This window comes from Suncus etruscus, chromosome 2 (assembly GCF_024139225.1).
Source record: "Suncus etruscus isolate mSunEtr1 chromosome 2, mSunEtr1.pri.cur, whole genome shotgun sequence".
NCBI lineage: Eukaryota > Metazoa > Chordata > Mammalia > Eulipotyphla > Soricidae > Suncus > Suncus etruscus.
Window position 1 is genome coordinate 140088485 of NC_064849.1, and position 22673 is coordinate 140111157.

The 22673-nt window shown below is 35.6% G+C and overlaps 1 protein-coding gene across 2 annotated transcripts in view; it reads left to right on the forward strand.

The window, feature by feature from the left end:
• The window catches only part of VCAN (versican), a 108186-nt gene that overhangs the window by 36258 nt on the left and 49255 nt on the right, over positions 1-22673 (forward strand). For both annotated transcript variants that reach the window (XM_049766037.1, XM_049766036.1), the window contains exons 6-7: positions 7276-7569; positions 13379-16054. In XM_049766037.1, the coding sequence (XP_049621994.1) occupies positions 7276-7569; positions 13379-16054 (2970 nt within the window). The remainder of the gene's footprint in view (positions 1-7275; positions 7570-13378; positions 16055-22673) is intronic.

The following is a 22673-nucleotide window of genomic DNA, read 5'->3' on the forward strand; positions in this document are numbered from 1 at the left end:
TTTTCTCTCTCTCTCTGACTTATTTCACTCAGCATAATAGATTCCATGTACATCCATGTATAGGAAAATTTCATGACTTCATCTCTCCTGACAGCTGCATAATATTCCATTGTGTATATGTACCACAGTTTCTTTAGCCATTCATCTGTTGAAGGGCATCTTGGTTGTTTCCAGAGTCTTGCTATGGTAAATAGAGCTGCAATGAATATAGGTGTAAGGAAGGGGTTTTTGTATTGTATTTTTGTGTTCCTAGGGTATATTCCTAGGAGTGGTATAGCTGGATCGTATGGGAGCTCGATTTCCAGTTTTTGGAGGAATCTCCATATCGCTTTCCATAAAGGTTGAACTAGACAGCATTCCCACCAGCAGTGGATAAGAGTTCCTTTCTCTCCACATCCCCGCCAACACTGTTTATTCTCATTCTTTGTGATGTGTGCCATTCTCTGGGGTGTGAGGTGGTATCTCATCGTTGTTTTGATTTGCATCTCCCTGATGATTAGTGATGTGGAACATTTTTTCATGTGTCTTTTGGCCATGCGTATTTCTTCTTTGTCAAAGTGTCTGTTCATTTCTTCTCCCCATTTTTTGATGGGGTTAGATGTTTTTTTCTTGTAAAGTTCTGTCAGTGCCTTGTATATTTTGGAGATTAGCCCCTTATCTGATGGGTATTGGGTGAATAGTTTCTCCCACTCAGTGGGTGGCTCTTGTATCCTGGGCACTATTTCCTTTGAGGTGCAGAAGCTTCTCAGCTTAATATATTCCCATCTGTTAATCTCTGCTTTCACTTGCTTGGAGAGTGCAGTTTCCTCCTTGAAGATGCCTGTAATGTCCTGTAGTGTTTTGCCTATGTGCTGTTCTATATATCTTATGGTTTTGGGGCTGATATCGAGGTCTTTAATCCATTTGGATTTTACCTTTGTACATGATGTTAGCTGGGGGTCTAAGTTTAATTTTTTGCAAGTGGCTATCCAATTGTGCCAACACCACTTGTTGAAGAGGCTTTCCCTGCTCCATTTAGGATTTCCTGCTCCTTTATCAAAAATTAGATGGTTGTACGTCTGGGGAACATTTTCTGAGTATTCAAGCCTATTCCACTGATCTGAGGACCTATCCTTATTCCAATACCATGCTGTTTTGATAACTGTTGCTTTGTAGTACAGTTTAAAGTTGGGAAAAGTAATTCCTCCCATATTCTTTTTCCCAATGATTGCTTTAGCTATTCGAGGGTGTTTATTGTTCCAAATGAATTTCAAAAGTGTCTGATCCACTTCTTTGAAGAATGTCATGGGTATCTTTAGAGGGATGGCATTAAATCTGTATAATGCCTTGGGGAGTATTGACATTTTGATGATGTTAATCCTGCCAATCCATGAGCAGGGTATGTGTTTCCATTTCCGTGTGTCCTCTCTTATTTCTTGGAGCAGAGTTTTATAGTTTTCTTTGTATAGGTCCTTCACATATTTAGTCAAGTTGATTCCAAGATATTTGAGTTTGTGTGGTACTATTGTGAATGGGGTTGTTTTCTTAATGTCCATTTCTTCTTTATTACTGTTGGTGTATAGAAAGGCCATTGATTTTTGTGTGTTAATTTTGTAGCCTGCCACCTTGCTATATGAGTCTATTGTTTCTAGAAGCTTTTTGATAGAGTCTTTAGGGTTTTCTAAGTAGAGTATCATGTCATCTGCAAACAGTGAGAGCTTGACTTCTTCCTTTCCTATCTGGATTCCCTTGATATCCTTTTCTTGCCTAATCGCTATAGCAAGTACTTCCAGTGCTATGTTGAATAGGAGTGGTGAGAGAGGACAGCCTTGTCTTGTGCCAGAATTTAGAGGGAAGGCTTTCAGTTTTTCTCCATTGAGGATAATATTTGCCACTGGCTTGTGGTAGATGGCCTTCACTATATTGAGAAAGGTTCCCTCCATTCCCATCTTGCTGAGAGTTTTGATCAAGAATGGGTGTTGGACCTTATCAAATGCTTTCTCTGCATCTATTGATATGATCATGTGGTTTTTATTTTTCTTGTTATTGATGTTGTGTATTATGTTGATAGATTTACGGATGTTAAACCAGCCTTGCATTCCTGGGATGAAACCTACTTGATCGTAGTGGATGATCTTCTTAATGAGGCATTGAATCCTATTTGCCAGGATTTTGTTGAGGATCTTTGCATCTGCATTCATCAGTGATATTGGTCTGTAATTTTCTTTTTTGGTAGCGTCTCTGTCTGGTTTAGGTATCAAGGTGATGTTGGCTTCATAAAAGCTATTTGGAAGTGTTTCTGTTTGTTCAATTTCATGAAAGAGTCTTGCCAAGATTGGCAGTAGTTCCTCTTGGAAAGTTTGATAGAATTCATTAGTGAATCCATCTGGACCTGGGCTTTTGTTTTTCGGCAGACATTTGATTACTGTTTTAATTTCATCAATGGTGATGGGGGTGTTTAGATATGCTACATCCTCTTCCTTCAACCGTGGAAGATTATAAGAGTCCAAGAATTTATCCATTTCTTCCAGGTTCTCATTTTTAGTGGCGTAGAGTTTTTCAAAGTAGTTTCTGATTACCCTTTGAATCTCTGTCATATCAGTAGTGATCTCTCCTTTTTCATTCCTGATACGAGTTATCAAGTTTCTCTCTCTCTCTTTCTTTGTTAGGTTTGCCAGTGGTCTATCAATCTTGTTTATTTTTTCAAAGAACCAACTTCTGCTTTCGTTGATCTTTCGGATTGTTTTTTGAGTTTCCACTTCGTTGATTTCTGCTCTCAGCTTTGTTATTTCCTTCTGTCTTCCTGTTCTTGGGTCCTTTTGTTGAGCATTTTCTAGTTCTATTAGCTGTGTCATTAAGCTACTCAGGTAAGCTCCTTCTTCCTTCCTGATGTGTGCTTGCAAAGCTATAAATTTTCCTCTCAGTACTGCTTTTGCTGTGTCCCATAAGTTCTGAGAGTTTGTGTCTTTATTGTCATTTGTTTCCAGGAACCTTTTTATTTCCTCCTTGATTTCATCTCGGACCCACTGGTTATTGAGCATGAGGCTGTTTAACTTCCAGGTGTTAAAGTGTTTCTTCTGAGTCCCTTTGGAGTTCACAAATAATTTCAGAGCCTTGTGGTCAGCGAAGGTAGTCTGCAAAATTTCTATCCTCTTGATCTTATGGAGGTATGTTTTATGTGCCAGCATGTAGTCTATCCTGGAGAATGTCCCATGTACATTGGAGAAGAATGTGTATCCAGGTTTCTGGGGATGGAGTGTCCTATATATATCCACTAGGCCTCTTTCTTCCATTTCTCTCCTCAGGTCTAGTATATTCTTGTTGGGTTTCAGTCTGGTTGACCTGTCCAGTGTTGACAAAGCCGTGTTAAGGTCCCCCACAATTATTGTGTTGTTGTTGATATTATTTTTCAGATTTGTCAACAGTTGTATTAAATATTTTGCTGGCCCCTCATTCGGTGCATATATGTTTAGGAGAGTGAATTCTTCCTGCTCTACGTACCCCTTGATTAATATAAAATGTCCGTCTTTGTCCCTTACAACCTTCCTGAGTATAAAGTTTGCATTATCTGATATTAGTATGGCCACTCCAGCTTTTTTATGGGTGTTGTTTGCTTGGATAACTTTCTCCAGCCTTTTATTTTGAGTCTATGTTTGTTCTGACTATTCAGGTGCGTTTCTTGTAGGCAGCAGAAGGTTGGATTGAGTTTTTTGATCCATTTAGCCACTCTGTGTCTCTTAACTGGTGCATTTAGTCCATTGACGTTGAGAGAAAGAATTGTCCTGGGATTTAACGCCATCTTTATTTCAAAATTTGGTGTGTCTTTTGGGTAGTCTTGTCTTAGATTAGGTCTTTCAGTTTTTCTCTTAAGACTGGTTTTGTGTCTGTGAAGTTTCTGAGCTGTTTTTTGTCTGTGAAACCATGTATTCTTCCATCAAACCGGAAAGTGAGTTTTGCTGGGTATAGTATTCTGGGTGAAGCATTCATTTCATTCAGTCTTGTCACAATATCCCACCACTGCTTTCTGGCATTGAGCGTTTCTGGTGACAGGTCTGCTGTAAATCTCAGGGAAGCTTGCTTGAACATGATTTCCCCTTTTGATCTTGCTGTTTTCAGAATTCTGTCTCTATCTGTGGGATTTGTCATTGTGACTAGGATGTGTCTTGGGGTGGTTTTTCTGGGGTCTCTTTTGGTTGGTACTCTTCGGGCATGCAGGATTTGATCACATATATTCTTTAGCTCTGGAAGTTTCTCTTTAATGATGTTCTTGACCATTGATTCTTCCTGGAAATTTTCTTCCTGGGTCTCTGGGACTCCAATGATTCTTAAGTTGTTTCTGTTGATCTTATCATAGACTTCTATTTTCGTCTGTTCCCATTCTTTGACTAATTTTTCCATTGTCTGCTCATTTGCTTTAAGTTTTTTGTCCAATCTCTCCTGCTGTATGGAATTGTTATGTATCTCATCTTCCACAGCACCAAGTCTATTCTCAGCTTCTGATACCCTGTCCCAGAGCTTATCCATTTTGTCATTCACTTCGTTTACTGACTTTTTCAGTCCTGTTAGTTGACATGTGGGTTGTTTTCTTAATGTCCATTTCTTCCTTATTACTATTGGTGTATAGAAAGGCCATTGATTTTTGTGTGTTAATTTTGTAGCCTGACACCTTACTATATGAGTCTATTTTTTCTAGAAGCTTTTTCGTAGAGACTTTAGGTTTTTCTAGGTAGAGTATCATGTCATCTGCAAACAGCGAGAGCTTGACTTCTTCCTTTCCTATCTGGATTCGCTTGATATCTTTTTCTTGCCTGATCGCTACAGCAAGTACTTCCAGTGCTATGTTGAATAGGAGTGGTGAGAGAGGACAGCCTTGTCTTGTGCCAGAATTTAGAGGAAAGGCTTTCAGTTTTTCTCCATTGATGCACCATGTTTTTTTTTTTTTTTTTGGTTTTTGGGCCACACCTGGTGACGCTCAGGGGTTACTCCTGGCTATGCGCTCAGAAGTCGCTCCTTGCTTGGGGGACCATATGGGATGCCGGGGGATCGAACCGCGGTCCGTCCTAGGCTAGCGCAGGTAAGGCAGGCACCTTACCTTTAGCGCCACCGCCCGGCCCCAGTGCACCATGTTTTTTAAGTAGAACTTGAATTGAAGGGTCAGGCAGAGAGTTCAAATGGGAGAGACCCACATGCTTTCCTCAGTTCAGTCAAGTCTCAGAGTTTGATCCCCTGAATGTTATGACTTCCTTAGGGTTCAAGAACTGCTCTACTGAGCCAAGTAATATTGATCTGAGGCCCTGGAATAAAATTGGGGGAAATGGAGAATCCCCCATCCACCAAAAACAAGAAACAAACACAAGAATAAAAGAGAAGGAATTTGACGTCCCATATGGTCCTCCGTGCCTGCCAGAGCTATTTCTGAGCAAATAACCAGGTGTAATCCTGAGCACCGCTGGGTGTGGTCCAAAAACCAAAAACCAAAAAAAAAAAAAAAAAAAAAAAAAAGAGAAGGAAGTTGAAATGATATATATTTAACAAACAAAATATATTACATAGATCTATGGTGTTGCTGATATCACTTGTATATATTTAAAACTTATAAATGTAACTATTACAGTAGAAAAGGAAACTTATTTCCTTACAGGGTATCTATATGTAAGCAATGATTGTTCTCTGCCAATCTGGTAAATCGAGGGCAAAATCCATCTATACTTAACCTTTATTCATCAATTAGGTAAAAATCATTTTTACTTTTCTTTCTTCAAAGAACTCTTACTGAGAATTGCCCTAGTTTCATCAGTAGCAATTTAATTTAGTGCGAAAAGCTAATATGTGTTATTTGACCATTTTTCTGTGACTATTTTTTTTTTTATAAAGTATCACACACACTCGAAAGAATAATGACTTTACTCATTTTCAACCATTGCCTGTTTCATCTGGATTGAGTCAGGTGAATATCCAAACAATCCCTAGATGACTAATAAGTCATAGGCTCACAGAGCAGCTTTGGTAAGACGGAAACAGCTCTAATACGGATCTATCAATATGTTAGCTTTCTTTCTATTCCATTTTATATTCCTGCTCTGTTTCCTTAGATGTTCTCTAAGTCTTCTTCTGACTTCGGGCACCTTTATACCTCTATAAAATGCATATTTTATGTAGCATTGAACTTTATTTCAACAACTGTTTTATTAGTTACCCAAAAAAATTCTAGTCAACACACTCTTTAGTATGTTCAGAATATTTTATCGTGACTTTTCCCATACTGATGAACACACTCTCCTATTTGTACATGTCCCACCTTTCTTGATTAATTATATTCTAGCTAGAACCCCTGTTACTCATATGTCATCTTTTTGAGCTGTGTAAAAGGCAGTAGTTCCTAGTGTAAAACATTAGTTTTCCTAGTATAAAACAGATCACAAAGAGTTACCTGATTTGGGCACAATAAATAGGAAAAATGTATCCCTTCCTCAAGGGGACTTTGCCTGGATAATATGGTTGCATGGAAGCTCCCCCGCTCCCTCCTGGTCATGGTCATGCTCAGTCCTTGACCTGCAGAACTCCCATGTCAGCTGTGTACCTTAGCAGGGAAATAGGAAACAGGATTACTTACTGCTCGCATCCTTTCCTATTTTGAAACCCTGTGGATTTTCTTGTTTTGACAATGTTTTGATGGGAATTAATCCACTTTGTTGGTAGTGCTATATGAAGAGTGTCAGATTATTATGTGCGTTTAGGATAAACAAAATAAAATAGCATAACATAGTTTTCTTTCTAGTATGCAATGTTAATATGCCTATTTTATGCCCTTCCAGTATGGACCACAACAGCACCAAAGCATTTCTAGGATAATAAAATAAAGATCTTTGGAAAAGATTCTCCATTAAAACATTTGTTATGACTTAATTATCAAATGATTGCATAGTTAGTGGTAGATCTAGATAGATGATGAAACCTTTTTGGGGCGCTAATTTTAAATTTATTATTTATTAAAATTATTTTAAAGTAATGGATTATGGTTTAAGATGGTCACAATGGTGTTAAAGTAGATGGTATTGATGTACAAAGTGATTGCACCCTGCAACTACCAAAGTAATGCCTCTTGTATATTATTTCTTCAGAATCATGTGTATTTATACAGTAATAATAATCAAAAAAATCAGTAACTTTAATTTTCTGCTTCAAAGTTTCAGAAACTGAAACTTAATTAAGACATTATGACAACTTTCTACCTTTCCCCATAACAGGAAAGGAATGAATAATTAAAATTAAGGCGTTTCTCCCTTTGTATTCTAGGTGACGTTTATCACATCACTAGTCCCAATAAATTCACTTTTGATGAGGCCAAAGAAGAGTGTGAAAACCAGGATGGCCGGCTGGCGACGGTGGGAGAGCTCCACGCGGCTTGGAGGAGCGGCTTAGACCAGTGCGATTATGGGTGGTTGTCGGACTCCAGCGTGCGTCACCCTGTGACTGTGGCCAAGGCTCAGTGTGGAGGTGGTTTAGTTGGGGTGAGAACCCTGTATCGTTTTGAGAACCAGACTTGCTTTCCTCTCCCTGATAGCAGATTTGATGCCTACTGCTATAAACGTAAGTACTTGAATTCTTTTTAAACATTATAGGTTCAAAAAAAAATTCAAAAGCAGGCATTTAGTTAGCCACTGGAATCAATGGCTTCCATGTTTTTTGCATTGTGTGCTCAGAGCACTAAATGCTCAGTGACTTTCCTCATAGGGAAAATGGGACAGAAGCTTTATGGTTAGGGTTTGCAAGTGTAGATCAACACTAGAGCATTTGCCTTGCATGTGCAAGAACCTGGGGTTCTATGCCCTGCACTGCAAAAGCCAACAAACAGAAAGACCTCAAAAAAAAACAACATATTTAGTACATAGACATTTGTATGGGGAATTTGACAAACAGTTCTTTGGAAGGGATGAGGAATTACAAGGCTAAAGCCTTGTGCCCTGGTGCAACTAGAATCACTGAAACATTTCCGAGTAGTTATTTCATATTAATCGTAATCTTCAAACAATTGAATTGGCTGTGTCATGTCAAAGCCATTGTCGCTGAGTTGAATCTTTGAATTCGCTTTATTTTGCATTCATTTGTTACCACTCTTGAAAACGACAGAGAACTGAAATTTCAGTAATTGCAGGTGAGTAGTTGGTGTTGATATGAATGTCTTAGCATGCAAAAGTTAACCAAGCTTTATATAAAAATCTCCACTTCTCTTATTTTATTTTAAGAAACAAAGATAAGTGCCTTTTAATTTTTAGTTATCTGGTATATAAAACACCAGAAGAACATTGAAATATCTGTTCTTTCATGGTATAACGTTAAGAGGCTATTTTTTAGTATTTAAAAATTAAATAATATTAATAAATTTAATATATTGCATTTAAAATTCAGTATTAAGTATTATTCCTGAATTTTGATGATAAATTATTTAGTTTCAGTTATTCTTTATTTTATTTTATTTTATTTATTTTGTTTTTGTTTTTGTTTTTGGGCCACACCCGGCGGTGCTCAGGTGTTACTCCTGGCTGTCTGCTCAGAAATAGCTCCTGGCAGGCACGGGGGACCCATATGGGACACCGGGATTCGAACCAACCACCTTTGGTCCTGGATCGGCTGCTTGCAAGGCAAACGCCACTGTGCTATGTCTCCGGGCCCTATTCTTTATTTTAATAATAGTAATTAGTGATTCAAACTCATGCTTGCAGAATACTTAATTAAACAAGCATGTAAGCCCAGAATTTTATTTTAACATTTATCTAAGACCTGTATTGTGCCAATTAAACAAAGATTTCCTAGAATTTTGGTAAACTTGAATTTATTGAAATTAGTACCCCGTTATTGTTACAGATTGTTGACTTTTAAAAGCTATATATAATTCATCTAAAATGAATTAAAACTACTACATTGAGGGGCCGGGTAGGTGGCGCTGGAGGTAAGGTGTCTGCCTTGCAAGCGCTAGCCAAGGAAGGACCGCGGTTCGATCCCCCGGCGTCCCATATGGTCCCCCCAAGCCAGGGGCGATTTCTGAGCACATAGCCAGGAGTAACCCCTGAGCGTCAAACGGGTGTGGCCCAAAAAAACCAAAAAAAAAAAAAAAACCAAAAAAAAAAACTACTACATTGCTGTGTAATTGGTTTCTAAAGTAAAATATACAGGCAATATTTCTCAAACAAAAAGACAGAGTTGGATGTCTATGTGATTAGTAGTAGATCGCAAACAGATCAACTATGAACCCAGAATCAGCTTCTGACTATCCACTCAATTTGTGAATTCCTCTGGCTACATATGACAAAGTTTCATAGAGGAACAAATTTGATTTTGGTCAAAATTCGTACAAACTTTGACTCAAGTTTAGTATAGAGGAACAAATTTTATTTTTCTATACAGGTTATAAGTTATATCAACTATCATGCTGTCAATCAAGTTTTCCTATTTTATTAGGAAAATATGCCACACATTGTGCAACAGAAGCATGGAGAAGATAGTTCATAGGACATAAAACACCAGAAGTACAGTGATTTGAAACATCTGTGGCTGACAGCTGCAGACATTGAAAAGGAGCTTTTGTGGGAAAAGAAGCATGTTGACTTTTGTTGCCTCTTCCTTAATAATGAAGTTGGACTCTGATATTTTTCCAAGATAAAAACTTTTATACTCGAGTAAGAGTACTTTTACAATGGCCTGGAAGCATATTTTCACCTTTACAATAGTCTTTGTTAATATAGTTATATTTACTCTTAAATCCTCTTCATAGATTTTTTTTAAGATTTTTTTTTTGGGGGGAATAGGAACGGTTAGATCAAATGGCATATTGGTGGGTAATCTAAATTATGATGGGGATCAGCAGCTTGTTAAATTGATGAAAATGTTATCCAACCCCCCAAAAAAGTCTGAGGTTTTTCCTTTCCAAGGCATAAAATTAAATACTTAATTATAAGCAATCTTTTGAATGGGTTCTAAAATTAGTGTAAACCTTATCTCTGAAAACATATTTGTGTACATTTTGGTTTTATAAAGCATATTCTCTGAAACAGATTGCTGTCCCTTTACTATGCTAAAGAAATAAAGAAAAACTAAAGGAGTAGAGTGATAAACCATATGAAGTTGTTTAGTTGTTTTTTGTTTTTTTCTTTTTTGTTTGTTTTTTTTTTTTTGGGCCACACCTGGCAGTGCTCAGGAGTTACTCCTGGCTGTCTGCTCAGAAATAGATCCTGCAGGCATGGGGGACCATATGGGACACCGGGATTCGAACCAACCACCTTAGGTCCTAGATCGGCTGCTTGCAAGGCAAACACCGCTGTGCTATCTCTCTGGGCCCGAAGTTGTTTAGTTTTTATTAAAAATCTAAGTTTTCATTTTTTATCTTTATAGAGATATTTTCATAACACTCTAGAAGATTGCTAACTCTGAACTTGAATAGAAAGATTGGAAGATCATAGTCACATGCCCTCTATCACATCATTTCAAATTAATTTCATCATCCAGGGATCTACTGAGAGGGCAAAGGCAAAGTTAGCTTTTTTGTTCTTATTAATAATAACATGATTAAATTTTTTCTAATATGCAGTAAGCTGTATTATTATTATGTTTCCATGGGAACTTTCTCTTTACGTACATTTTACTATTTCCCCAAAGAATACAGTTATAAGGCAAACTTGATATTTGGCAGTTAAATGAGGTAACAGTTGTGGAATTTTGGAGGATTGGAAACTGAATTAAAACACAATTGTCAGTGGTTCCTTAAGTTGTTCGTGACAATCAAGTATGTGAATATTTCTTACAAGAATGAATATAGAACAGTATTTTCTTGAAAAGGAAGAACAAACTTATATTGCATGTTTTTGAAGGGTTCAGCCTTGCTTTTTATTTTATTTTTAATTTAAAACAATTGTTTTGGCTTCTGAGCCGCACCTGGTAGTGCTCCGGGGTTATTTCTGGCTTTGCATCTCTGCAGTCAGGAATCACACAGGTAGGCTCAGGGGACCATCTGAGATGCCAGGAATCAAACTTAGTCCTGCTTCATGCAAAGCAAAATACCTGCTGTACTATTTCTCCAGTCCTTACTTTTGGTTTTAAGCCACACCTAACAGTACTTATTAATTTTTTCTGACTTAGTGGTTGGTGTTTGCCTTAATGTTATTTGAGGAATTATGTTGTACTGAGGTGTGAAACCTGTTTCTTACTACACAGGAAGTCTGTCTTCCCACTCTTTAGCCACACCCTGGTTCTGAGAGATCAGTTTTTCTCTAATCTTGTTTTACTATAACAGGATAGTCTGAGATTTTAAATAATAATTAAATGTAAAAATATAACTGTTCCCAGTCATTCATTTAAAAAATGGATGAGTTTAGGCTTTCAAATAATTTGGCGACTAATCACAACTAGTATCAGTTCATAATAAGCTAAAAAATTGAGTCCTATTTTAACCTTAATCTAATTTAAATGAAAAGAAAATGATTTTATCAAGGATTTTTAAAAATATATTTATTTTAGAGAAAGAAGTTTTAAATTCATAGCACATGAGTGGAAAGTAGAAATTTACCTTATGTCTATGTTTAGACTCATACATATTACTCCATATTTATCAGCATTTCATCTTAGAGTAGCACAACAGTTGTAACAAACTCACTTGGTCACAATATAGCAACTGTAAGTCTGGAGTTACCAGGGGAATTCATTCTTTGTCTTGCTTAAATGTGCTCTGGGCAAATGCAGAATGTAATGCATTTGTCTTTCTAATATCGTGCAGACATAGTATTGCTTTTCTAGAATCATACAATTTTACAATTTAATGTTACTAGGTTTTGACAAAGTAGATGAAGATGAAAATTGATTTTTTCCAAGGTCTTCTGTTTATGATTATTATGTATAGCTGCTATATAGCATAACTCTTATCAGAGTTATCCATGCAACTAACTTTAAGTCATTTAGGATAGAGCAAAACCAGTTTCCTTAGTAAAGTTCCTTATGAATTTAGTGGCAACTAGTTCTTTTTTAATTTGAGTTTTAAAGGCAATGCTTTATGTGTTAGACTATTAGTTTCTCTATGTTGAGAAAGATTCTTGTTGACAATGCTGTCACTTTTATGTAAACTTTAAATACTTTTAAACAAGTCAGATATTTCTCTGTAAATCTGTGGAGGCAACTATAATGTGGCATTTTATAATGATATGTTACTTCTTATTGCCTGAATCTATTCTTTCTAATGCTGTTTGTCTTAAGCATCACCAAAATTAGTCACCTGAAATATAGCATGTGGAAACTTTTCTTCCTGTTTGACATTTGTCTTTCATGCCCAAGTAAACCTGGAACCAAAGCCTTTAAAAATTTCAAACATACTATGTAGAATATAAAACAAAATATCAGATAGCCTCTGCCAGAAACATTTTATAATTTGCTAGAAGGCACATAAAAAAAAGTTGATAAAAACAGGGAGAAAAGTGTTCAACACCAGGAATCAAGTGAGGAGCTGTAATTAAAATTTTTACATCCTGTTTTTACGAAAGCCTTCACATTATAATAACCACAATATAATGGTTTATATGTCACTCAGTTACATTTGATGTGGCTTTTTGTTATGTTGCAACTGGATTCACTCCCTGTCCCCTGAGATGCTCTGCAGCCTGAGGAAGAAGAAAGCTCGACTCCTAGTACAGAAGCTTCTAGAATGAATTGTCCTGCTAGACTTCAAGATGTTTCCATAGTTTCTGATTAAAACTGTATCTACTGTTTCACTATGCTGTTTTTAACTTTTCCCTTATCTTAAAAATATATAATGCTCATCTTCCTTAAACACAAACTTTGATATCTATTAAACCAATTAAACCCTTACTATATAAATCAAGATATTAATTTGTGACTATTAAATTTTAGTCTTTGGATTAACTCAAGTATAGTTTTTTTCCCCACACTGAGCAGTGCTAAAGAGTTACTCCTGGCTCTGCACTCAGAAATTATTCTTGGCAGGCTCAGAGTACCATTATAGGATATCAGAGATTGAACTCGGGTCAGCTGTGTGCAAGGCAAAATCCCTACCCTTTGTGCTATTGCTCCAGCCCCAAATTAAAATATAGTTTAATTTTTTATTTTTGGGGGCTTAGGGGTACTACCTGACAATGTTTAGGCTTTGCACTCAGGAATTACTCCTGGCTGTGCTTCGGGAACTATGTAAATGTCAGGGATTGAACCTGGGTTGGCCACATTCGAAGGAAGCATACTACTGTATTATTGCTCTAGCCCCTCAAGTGTAGTTTTTAGATTCCACTTCATCACAAAACATTTTTGGATCACCCCCAAACACACATATATATTTAGCAAACACTGGTCATACAGTTTTTTTTTTATTAGTGACTTGTCTAATTCTTTGAAATTACTTTTCTAGCTAAACCGAATATAACAGAGACTACAACCTTCGAACTTGAAGAAACTGCATCACCCAGTTTTTCTTCAGAATTTGTACCTGAAGAAACTACACCTGTCATTCCTTTAGTCACTGAATTACCTATGATTACAACAGGGTTTCCCCCTGTGGGAAATATAATTAATTTTGAACAGAAAAGCACAGTTAAGTCTCAGTTGTACACTGAGTCACCTACATCTGCTGCAAGTACCAAAACGCCTTTGGATATGACCTCCTATTTACCTTCTTCAGCACCTCTTGAAAAGACAGATATATCTGAAATTAAGGAACAATTACTTCCAAGCTCAACTGTCACTTCTCATTACACTACAAACTCAAAGGATGGTGCCACAGAAGACATAAAAACTCAAGAATCAGTTACACAAATTGAGCAAATAGAAGTGGGTCCGTTGGTAACATCTATGGAGATTTCAAAGCACTTTCCATCTGTAACTGAAACACCATTTATATCTACAACAATGACCCCAGAATCCCAAACTGAAAAGAAAACTGTAAGCCCCTTTTCTGAATCAGTGACCACAAGAAGCAATGGCTTGGGTGAAGATGATGGTGAAATCGGAACAATTAGATCTGGTCAGAGCACGTTGGTTGTCAGCCAAATGCCTGAAGTTATCACTGTATCAAAGATTTCAGAAGACACTACCCCCACAGAACTGGAGCATTTAGAGTCTGTCGCTGCATCTACAATTGCTTCACTTATAACTATGTCTGATAGTGATAGATCAACCTTGAGCTGGGAAGAGGAAAAAACTAATGGTGGGGTTTCTGAAAATGGTCTTGACCAATCGGTTTCCAGCACACCTTTGCCAGCACATCAAACAGAAGTTGATTTACTTACTTATTCTCAGGATAAACATTTAATTGGAGCAAAGAGCACAATTGTTTATCCCTATCTAGAAACCAAAGTGACACAAGAAACAGAAAGAACAGAAACAGAAGCAAGAGATTTGAAGGAAGAGTTTATGACAACTCCATTTGGATTAGAAACCAGTGGATATCAAGATACGACCAAGTATGATGAGGGTACTACAACTGTGCATTTGACCCACCGCACTCAAAGTGTAGAGGTGGTTACTGTATCAAAATGGTCATGGGATGAAGATAACGCAACATCAAAGATTTTAGGATCCACAGAGTATACAGACTCTCCGGAATTGTCCTCTGCCTTGCACACCACTATGAGGATTAGTGAAAAGGATAAAGAAACCCCAAGTTTCACTGAAGATAGAGGGGATGATTTTACTCAGACCCCAGATAGTACTCAAACGTTAGTAGAAGAACATACTGAGGAAGTCACAGCGGATCTTGGGAAGTTCACAGTCAGTTTTCAGCCAACTGTACCTATTAGTATCACAGAAAAGTCAACAACAACTACAGCTACAACTGAAGAAAGAGGTTCTCCTATCTCAAGAACAGAGGGCCATGATTATTCAACCGTAGAAAGTAGTGCTTCTAGTGAAGGGGAAGATGTGGATGTCTCTAAATCCGCATCTACCGTGCCCCAGTTTGCTTACACTTCAAATGTTGAAGGATTAGCTTTTGTTAATTACAGTAGTAGTACTCAGGAGCCTACTACATATGTAGATACTTCCCAAACCATTACTCTTACTGTAATTCCCCAAACAGAATGGGGACCATTAGTACCTTCTGTTTCATCAGAAGGTGAAGTTTTAGGTGAGCCCTCTCAAGATATACGTGTTATTGATCAGACACACTTTGAATCAACTATATCTCCAAAAACGCTAAGAACAGCAACAGAAGTTATACAGGGAATAGATCAAGAAGAACAGTCTCCTGAGATGACAATTCCTGATTTCAGTTTAACTACAGACACAACCCAGGAGACAACATCATCTCTGGATAAACCAGATAGTACTAAATCAACGTACACAGTCTATGAAGACAGTTCAGTGTCTGCAACTGAAAGAGTCCCAAGTTTAGAAACAACTTCAGTTGAAAAAATGGACCAAAGTACGTTTTATTTGCCTGGTACTGTCACTGAACAAAATGGAAAAACAGATGAAGTGGTCACATTAACCCCAAGTATGGAGCCAAAAGGGTCTTTAAGTCCAGGACCTGAAACAACCGATGATATTAGTTTATCCCCTTTCAGTACCATTGTTACCCAGTTTATGGAGGCCACCATTACTGCGAAAAAAGAGAAAACCTCCCTAGATTATATTGATTTAGGCTCAGGATTATTTGAAAAGCCCAAAGTCACAGAATTTCCAAGTGAAGCCACTGTTTCTAGTGATATCACCACTGCTTTCAGTTTAGGAGACCAACTTCACACCATTTCAGCTTTCAAGCCATCTTCAGCATCCACAGAGAAACCACCTTTTATTGATAGGGAACCCGGTGAAGAAACAACCAGTGATACCATTATTGGAGAATCAACTTCTTATATCTCTCCCACTCCCTTTGAGGATATTGCAACCAAGGAAACAGAAGGTGTTGTTGACACAGAGTATTTCACAAGTTCAAGTTCTCTTGTTACACAGCCAACGAGACCACCCACTGTGGATGAAAGAGAGACTTTAAGACCTCAGGAAGTTTCTACTACAGAACACCCCACAGGGACAAAACTCCAACCTGAAATAAATGTTTATATTATTGAGGTCAGAGAAAACAAAACAGGTAAGTCTTTGCTTTCTAGACATACCAATCAAGGCAATCAGCATTTTAACTAGAAAATTACTTTGGGGGAAAAAAATCAACATACAAAATGCTGCCTTTAGAAGATATCTGGAGTGTGAAAATTTTCTGTTTCTTAGCTTCATATATTTTACAAGAAGTAGAAGAATATGTTAAACAATTTAGAAGAATGTTAGATGTGGTTTTTAATTTAAAAAGTGTTAAGAAGCTCTGCTTTGTCATCTAATATAACCAAATCATCACTGTTACATCACTCGTGAACATGCAGAACAACTGTTTTAATTTCAGTGTCTTTCCATGCGTTACTACTTAAGTGTAGTACTAGACTGTTAACATTCCATTGGTCTTTAACTATTAACCTTCTGTACTTACATTGTGAATGGATAAAACCCTATTGTATAAACCTAGGGCTGACAGAGTGACATCTAAAAGTTTGCTTTGGTTTTTCTTTTCCAGAATTTTGCAGGTTTAATATATGACATATGGGTAGGTAACAATAGGTTTGTGGTTTAAATGTATTTTTTAGCATATGATTGACATATTTTACACTATTGTTCTTGAGTATTTTAAAGATGTTTTATATTTTTAGAACAAACAAGATCTAATTCAGTTATGGGGAATCCACATCAAATATAATTTTGGAAGGGGGATATGCCAATATTATTTTTTCTTCTTGAACGAAGTGCTGATGTTATTTATTTTTAATTGCCACATCTATAGGAATATTTGCAATGTTATCTATTCTGTTCACGTATTTTACCTTTTTTTCTGGCAAATTTCGTAAATGTTTTTTATATTGAATATTATATTTAATTTTCATTGTTCAAAATAATACATTTATTTTTAAAGGTGAGACCACATCATCTTTTACAGTTGGTAAGCTGAGTTGAGAATATGTAGTACATGAATTGAGGTTCTGTGTGTTGCTTTTTAAATTGAGATTAATATTTATGCTTAAGTTGTTAAATTATTGTATTAGTAAAATAAATAAATGAATAAATTCTCATTTTTTGAAATAGCTCCGAGAAGTCGAACTAACAGAATGTTTTTGACCTGATTTTTCTCTCTTACTATTGGGATGTCATTTTCTTTTTCTTTCTTTTTTTTTTTTTTTTTTGTTTTTGGATAATACCAGTGGTGCTTAGTTGTCATTCTTGGCTATGCACTCAGAACCCACTCATTCAGGCTCAGGTGCATCATATTGGATGCCAGGGATTGAAATCATGGTCAACTGCATGCAAGGCATGCGCCTTACCTGCTGTACTATCTCTCCAGACCCTTTCTTTTTCTTTTTCTTTCTTTGTTTTAAGAATGATGCTATCCTAATGAAAGTATTTTGAAAGTGCACATGTTGGAATAGAAAGCTCTATTCCCAAGTAGGCTGACTTGCAGTGTTATAGGGGAACACTTATGAATTTCTGTGTTTCGTTTTGAGTGTCCATTTATAGATAGACTTTTTTTCTTGATGGTTGCCAATTTTTGTAGGGAGATTTAAGGTTTTCCCATTCTATAAAGATGCATATTTGTATTTGAGTTGTGTACTTCAGTTGGACTGAAAGACTTGAATGTTTCTTCTAATTTTAAAACATGGGAATATAATTTGCTTTCTAATTTTTATTCAGCAGTAAGTAGATAAAAAATATCTCTGGAAAGGGAATATGTGGTTATTTTTAATATAACAGGATGTATTTGTATGCTGCAGTGTTTATGGTGAGGATGAAGGAGTTTGATAAAGTGTACTTACGTATATCCTATACATTTTGTTTATTTTCTTTAAGAAATTGGGATTTGTAATGCATGTTGAACTGAGTGAATAACCCTAAGTCATAGTTAAATTAATGATTCTAATGCAGGTGTATATAGTAATAAAGAAAAATACATAATGTGAATGTAAAAACCAACATATTTTATATATGAAGGCACGTTTTTCCAGACTGGAAAATCCTTGTTATATGTATGAACTTGCATAAATCTATTCACAAACTTAGAAACAACTTCTCTATATATTCTATATCTGGTTAGCAAAAATACCACCCAGGCTACACCAAACAAAGAAATTTATATATTTTTCTGTGCTCAGAAAATCATATAAATCTAGATTTTTTTTTTACTACTATGAAACAAAACATGCTATTTAGGATACTTTTGTGTTTGATTTGCTCAAATGGATATTAATAACAATTTAGGGTGCTGTTGCTAGAGGGCAAATGTAGTTAGTAGTTAAAATATCTGAGGGAACTTTTCAGCTCATAAAAGTTTTATGGGCTGAAAAATGCTATGGGTGCACTTAATAGGAGCTCAGGGGATACCAAAAACATGACTCTTGTCTATTTCAGGAGTAATTTGCACACCTGCATCTTGAAAAATTTTTGAAACGTTTTCTTTGTTAATGTGTATGAAGTCTATGAGGTCTATATGGTTTAAGTGTGTGGAAGAGTTTCCTCAATTCTGAACTTAGTTTTGAAAGAAAACTTTTCTCTCCTCCCAAGCTTCTTCAGTGTTACAATTTAGGGTAAAATAGAATTGTGAATGCTTGTTAAAATGAGCATATTGTCTCTATAAATTAAAGAGTAATTTTGAAAATATACATATATTAAATGGAGCTATTATGTGAATGCTCAGAGTTGTAACCTTAAAATAGGTGACTTAATTAGTTTTTTAAAAAGAACAAACTTACATATACCTATAGATTTTGTCAAGTTCATTTTATGTTATTATTTTGACAGGTGCTCCTTTTTACTAATTGAAGCCTTTATAAATCTAAGAGTAAGATAGAAATAAACCCATTTTAAGGACAGTGATAACAATATGAATATTTTTATGAAGTCATTTATATGATATCAAAAATTAATGATATTTTGAGAATGATAATTTGAGAATGATAAATCTGACCTTTAAGTTAAAATTTAATGTTGAGGTTTCATTTTGATAATTCTGAAACCCACTATTAATGTATCCATTTTTGGTCTCAGAACAAAAATAAAAACAAAACAGACACCCTCCCAAGTAAAATTGTATGCATAGCAAAGTATTGAACATTTTTATATACACTCATGTATACATACATAAGCGTAAAGATGCCTTGATTCTTTAAATCATCTACAGATGTTTTATTTTTATGTATTTGCTTTTAGTGAAACAAAACAGTTTTTTGAAAGAAATTTAGAGATGTGAGGAGAGGGAGAGAGAGAGCAAAGCCTAGATATTTTATTAATCCCCTAACTTGAGGGAAATATATAATAAATTGGAATTTTTTTTATAGGTTGATGTTTAATAATAAAAGATGTTTTCCATGAATAACGAAAAAGGACTTTCTCAAATCTTCTTCCTAATATAATTGAATGGCTAGTCCTTTTGAAGATGGAACTTGCAATGACAACTTACTGTTAAAAACACTTTCAAAACTGCCCTGGAGACCATAAAGGACCAAACAGCACTCAACTGTCATTGTGAATGATAATGTGAAAAAAGAACACTGTCCTCCAGTTAGTCAGAGATTACCTTTTGGTAGATCTGTGACATCTCTAGTCTTTTAATAAACATAAAAAGAGGTACAAAATAAATATAAGCCATGCTTCCAAGCACTTTAAAGTTATACCATGGAGCTAATTTTAATAAAATCAAGTGTAATTGTGGTACAACAGAGCATAATTACACACTAGGCAAATATGGTACTGTGAATGGCAGATGTGGTCAGGAAAGAAAGGAATCAATTGAGGCAGGAGAGTTCAAGAATATTTTATGAGGAGAAAGATAATTAAGATGGCCCCTATTGGAAAATAAATTTTTTAAAAACTGCTGGATTCCAGGTATTTGTTTACCAGTGGGGCCAGGAAGTTTCCAGTGTTACAAGCTATTTTTCTCAAAAGAACTGGAATTACACTAGCAGGTAGTCAGTGATACAGTGCAAAAAGCTGTTGGAAACAGACCTGCAATCATTGTCAACAAAACAATTGGTGGACTGTTTGGTCAGAGTAAATTACTTCTTTTTAATATGCCTTTTCTATATGGGTAATATCACTATGAGCTCACCAAATTACTCATGAGAAAAGGGAGTCACTTCTAGTCTTGTCAGTCATTACTACAGATCCAATACACGTTGAATATTCTTTAAGTGACTATAAGGTCCAAATATTGTATCTGGCAGGAAGGGACTGTTAAGTAAAAATTAATCCCCTTTCAGCTTTAGGATTGACTTTATTCTGAACTTCTAAGTGTAGACAAATGGGTTTTATACTAAGTGAAATATAAATTCTTTTAAATTCAAGATGCCATAACACAAGGAGTCAAAGGTAACTGCATATAGTATCTTCTTGACTGCAGAAGCATCTTGCAAAATCAATAGTATTTGTCTGTAGTAATGGTAATTTGGCTACAAATCATAAAAAGCTGTAGCCCATATTTAAAAGTTAAACATAATGTTGACTCTATGATACCATAATATACAATTCTCTAGCTCTATGCTTTTTTAAATTGGTAACTATCATGTTAACTTTTTTCAAAGAAAAAGATCTTTTGAAAATTCTTTATTATCATTTTCTCCAGGTATCAGCCCAGCCTCTTCTTTTCACATTTATAGACTGCACAAACATTCCCTGCTGTCTTTTTGTTGTTGTCAAGGAAACTCCCCAGTTCTCAACACAGGGATTACATTCTTCTTTCTTCATAGTTCTTAGATCACTCATTTATGCAATGAATAAAAATTGTATTCATGGTCCCAGAAAGTATTCAGAACTTTTGTAGGGGGAATGAGGAATGGGAGGGGTATAGCAAATGGGAGAGATTTGTGATAGTAAGAGGAACAGTAAGGATAAAAGAGAAAAAGAAAGAAATGTTTTTCAAAACTTCATTTTAATGGGATTTAAAAAGTTTAAATCCCTTTAAAATGGCATTACCTATATTTGTCAGTGTACAAAATTTGTAGCATTATAGACAAATTTGACTTACATAAAGAGTGGTTTTTTTAGGTCACTGACAAAATGATTTCAATAATTAAACATCATTTGGGTGTTGGATTTCTGGTTGAAAAATATTTTTTTATTTATGGAGCTAGAGAGGCAGTACAGTGGGTAGGGCACTTTTCTTGTATGTATCATGAACTTGGTTCAATCCATGGCATTTCATATAGTTCCCTAAGCATCTCTAGAAGTTCTTTCTTTTTTTCTTTTAATATCTTTCTTTAAGCACCATGATTACAAACATACTTATAGTTGGGTTTCAGTCATAACAAGAACACCCCCTTCACCAATGCAACATTCCTACCATCAATGCTCCCCCCCCCCATCTCCCACCTTCTCCACCCCTGCCTGTATGAGATACAGACATACAGACATTCTATTTCTCTCATTCATTAACATTGTCATGATAGTGGTTAGTGTAGTTATTTCTCTAACTGTACTCACTACTCTTTGTGGTGAGCTTCGTATCGTGAGCCGGTTTTTCCAGCCCTCATCTCTATTTTCTGTGGGCATTATTACAATAATTTCTTTTATTTTTCTTAAAACCCATAGTAAGATAGACTATTCTGTGTCTGTTTCTCTCCCTCCGACTTATTTCACTCAGTATAATAGATTTCATGTTCATCCATGTATAGGAAAATTTCATGACTTCATCTCTCCTGATGGCTGCATATGGCCCTTCAACAGATAAATGGCTAAAGAGACTGTGTTACATATACACAATAGAATTTTATTATCTAGCAGTTATTACTAAGGATAGAACCATGAGTAAGCCCTGAACACTGTCAGATGTGACCCAATTTTAATTTGTATAAAAACATTTTTAATGTTTTAATATAATTGAATCATTAGAACATATGAAATATATCAGCCTAAAGAAATATGTGGGCAACAAAGGGTCTATTTTATTGCATTATTATTTCTTACATAGTGCTAACATTTAAACATTTTGAGTATTAACCATAAGGAACACATCTATATAAAAGTGAGAAAGTCAGTTATAAAAAGTAATGATTTGACTCTTTGGAAGAAATAAATTAGGTGAAACATCTATACGCTTTTTAGAATTATTGGGGGGAAGAATATGAAGTATTTCCCTTTACATAAGGTCAAAATGAGGGCATTTTTAAATATCAAGAAAGAATATCTGGAGAGAGTTAGAGGAAAAATTGAATAATGTAATAGATTCTATGTCTATAAAGATATGACATTCTGCGTAGTGGTATTATAACCAGACTTAACTTGTGCACAGGTAGAGTAGTTTCTAATGAGTCATCTCTTGGCTTCAAAGTACATTCTCTTACTTTCTGACAAGAACCTTTTAGTTGCTTTGGCTTTATGCTCTCTAGAATAGATTCCTGGAGTTTATTATTTTCTGAATTGAGAAAGGGAGAAACAAGTATGCTAAAATATATATCACAGGGCTTGAAGGAACACAACACATTGATCACTTTGTTGTAATCTTTATCTTGGTCCAGTTTTTATGGGAAGTTTTTTTGTGAAGTATAGAGAAGACATTTTTGTTCCTTTCTTTATACTTATTCCCAGAAGATCTTTAAACCTTGCTGAAATAGAATCATTGAATCAAAGTGCTTTATGAATGGAAATGATATGAAATGTTTGAAATTAAATTAGGAAGGCAA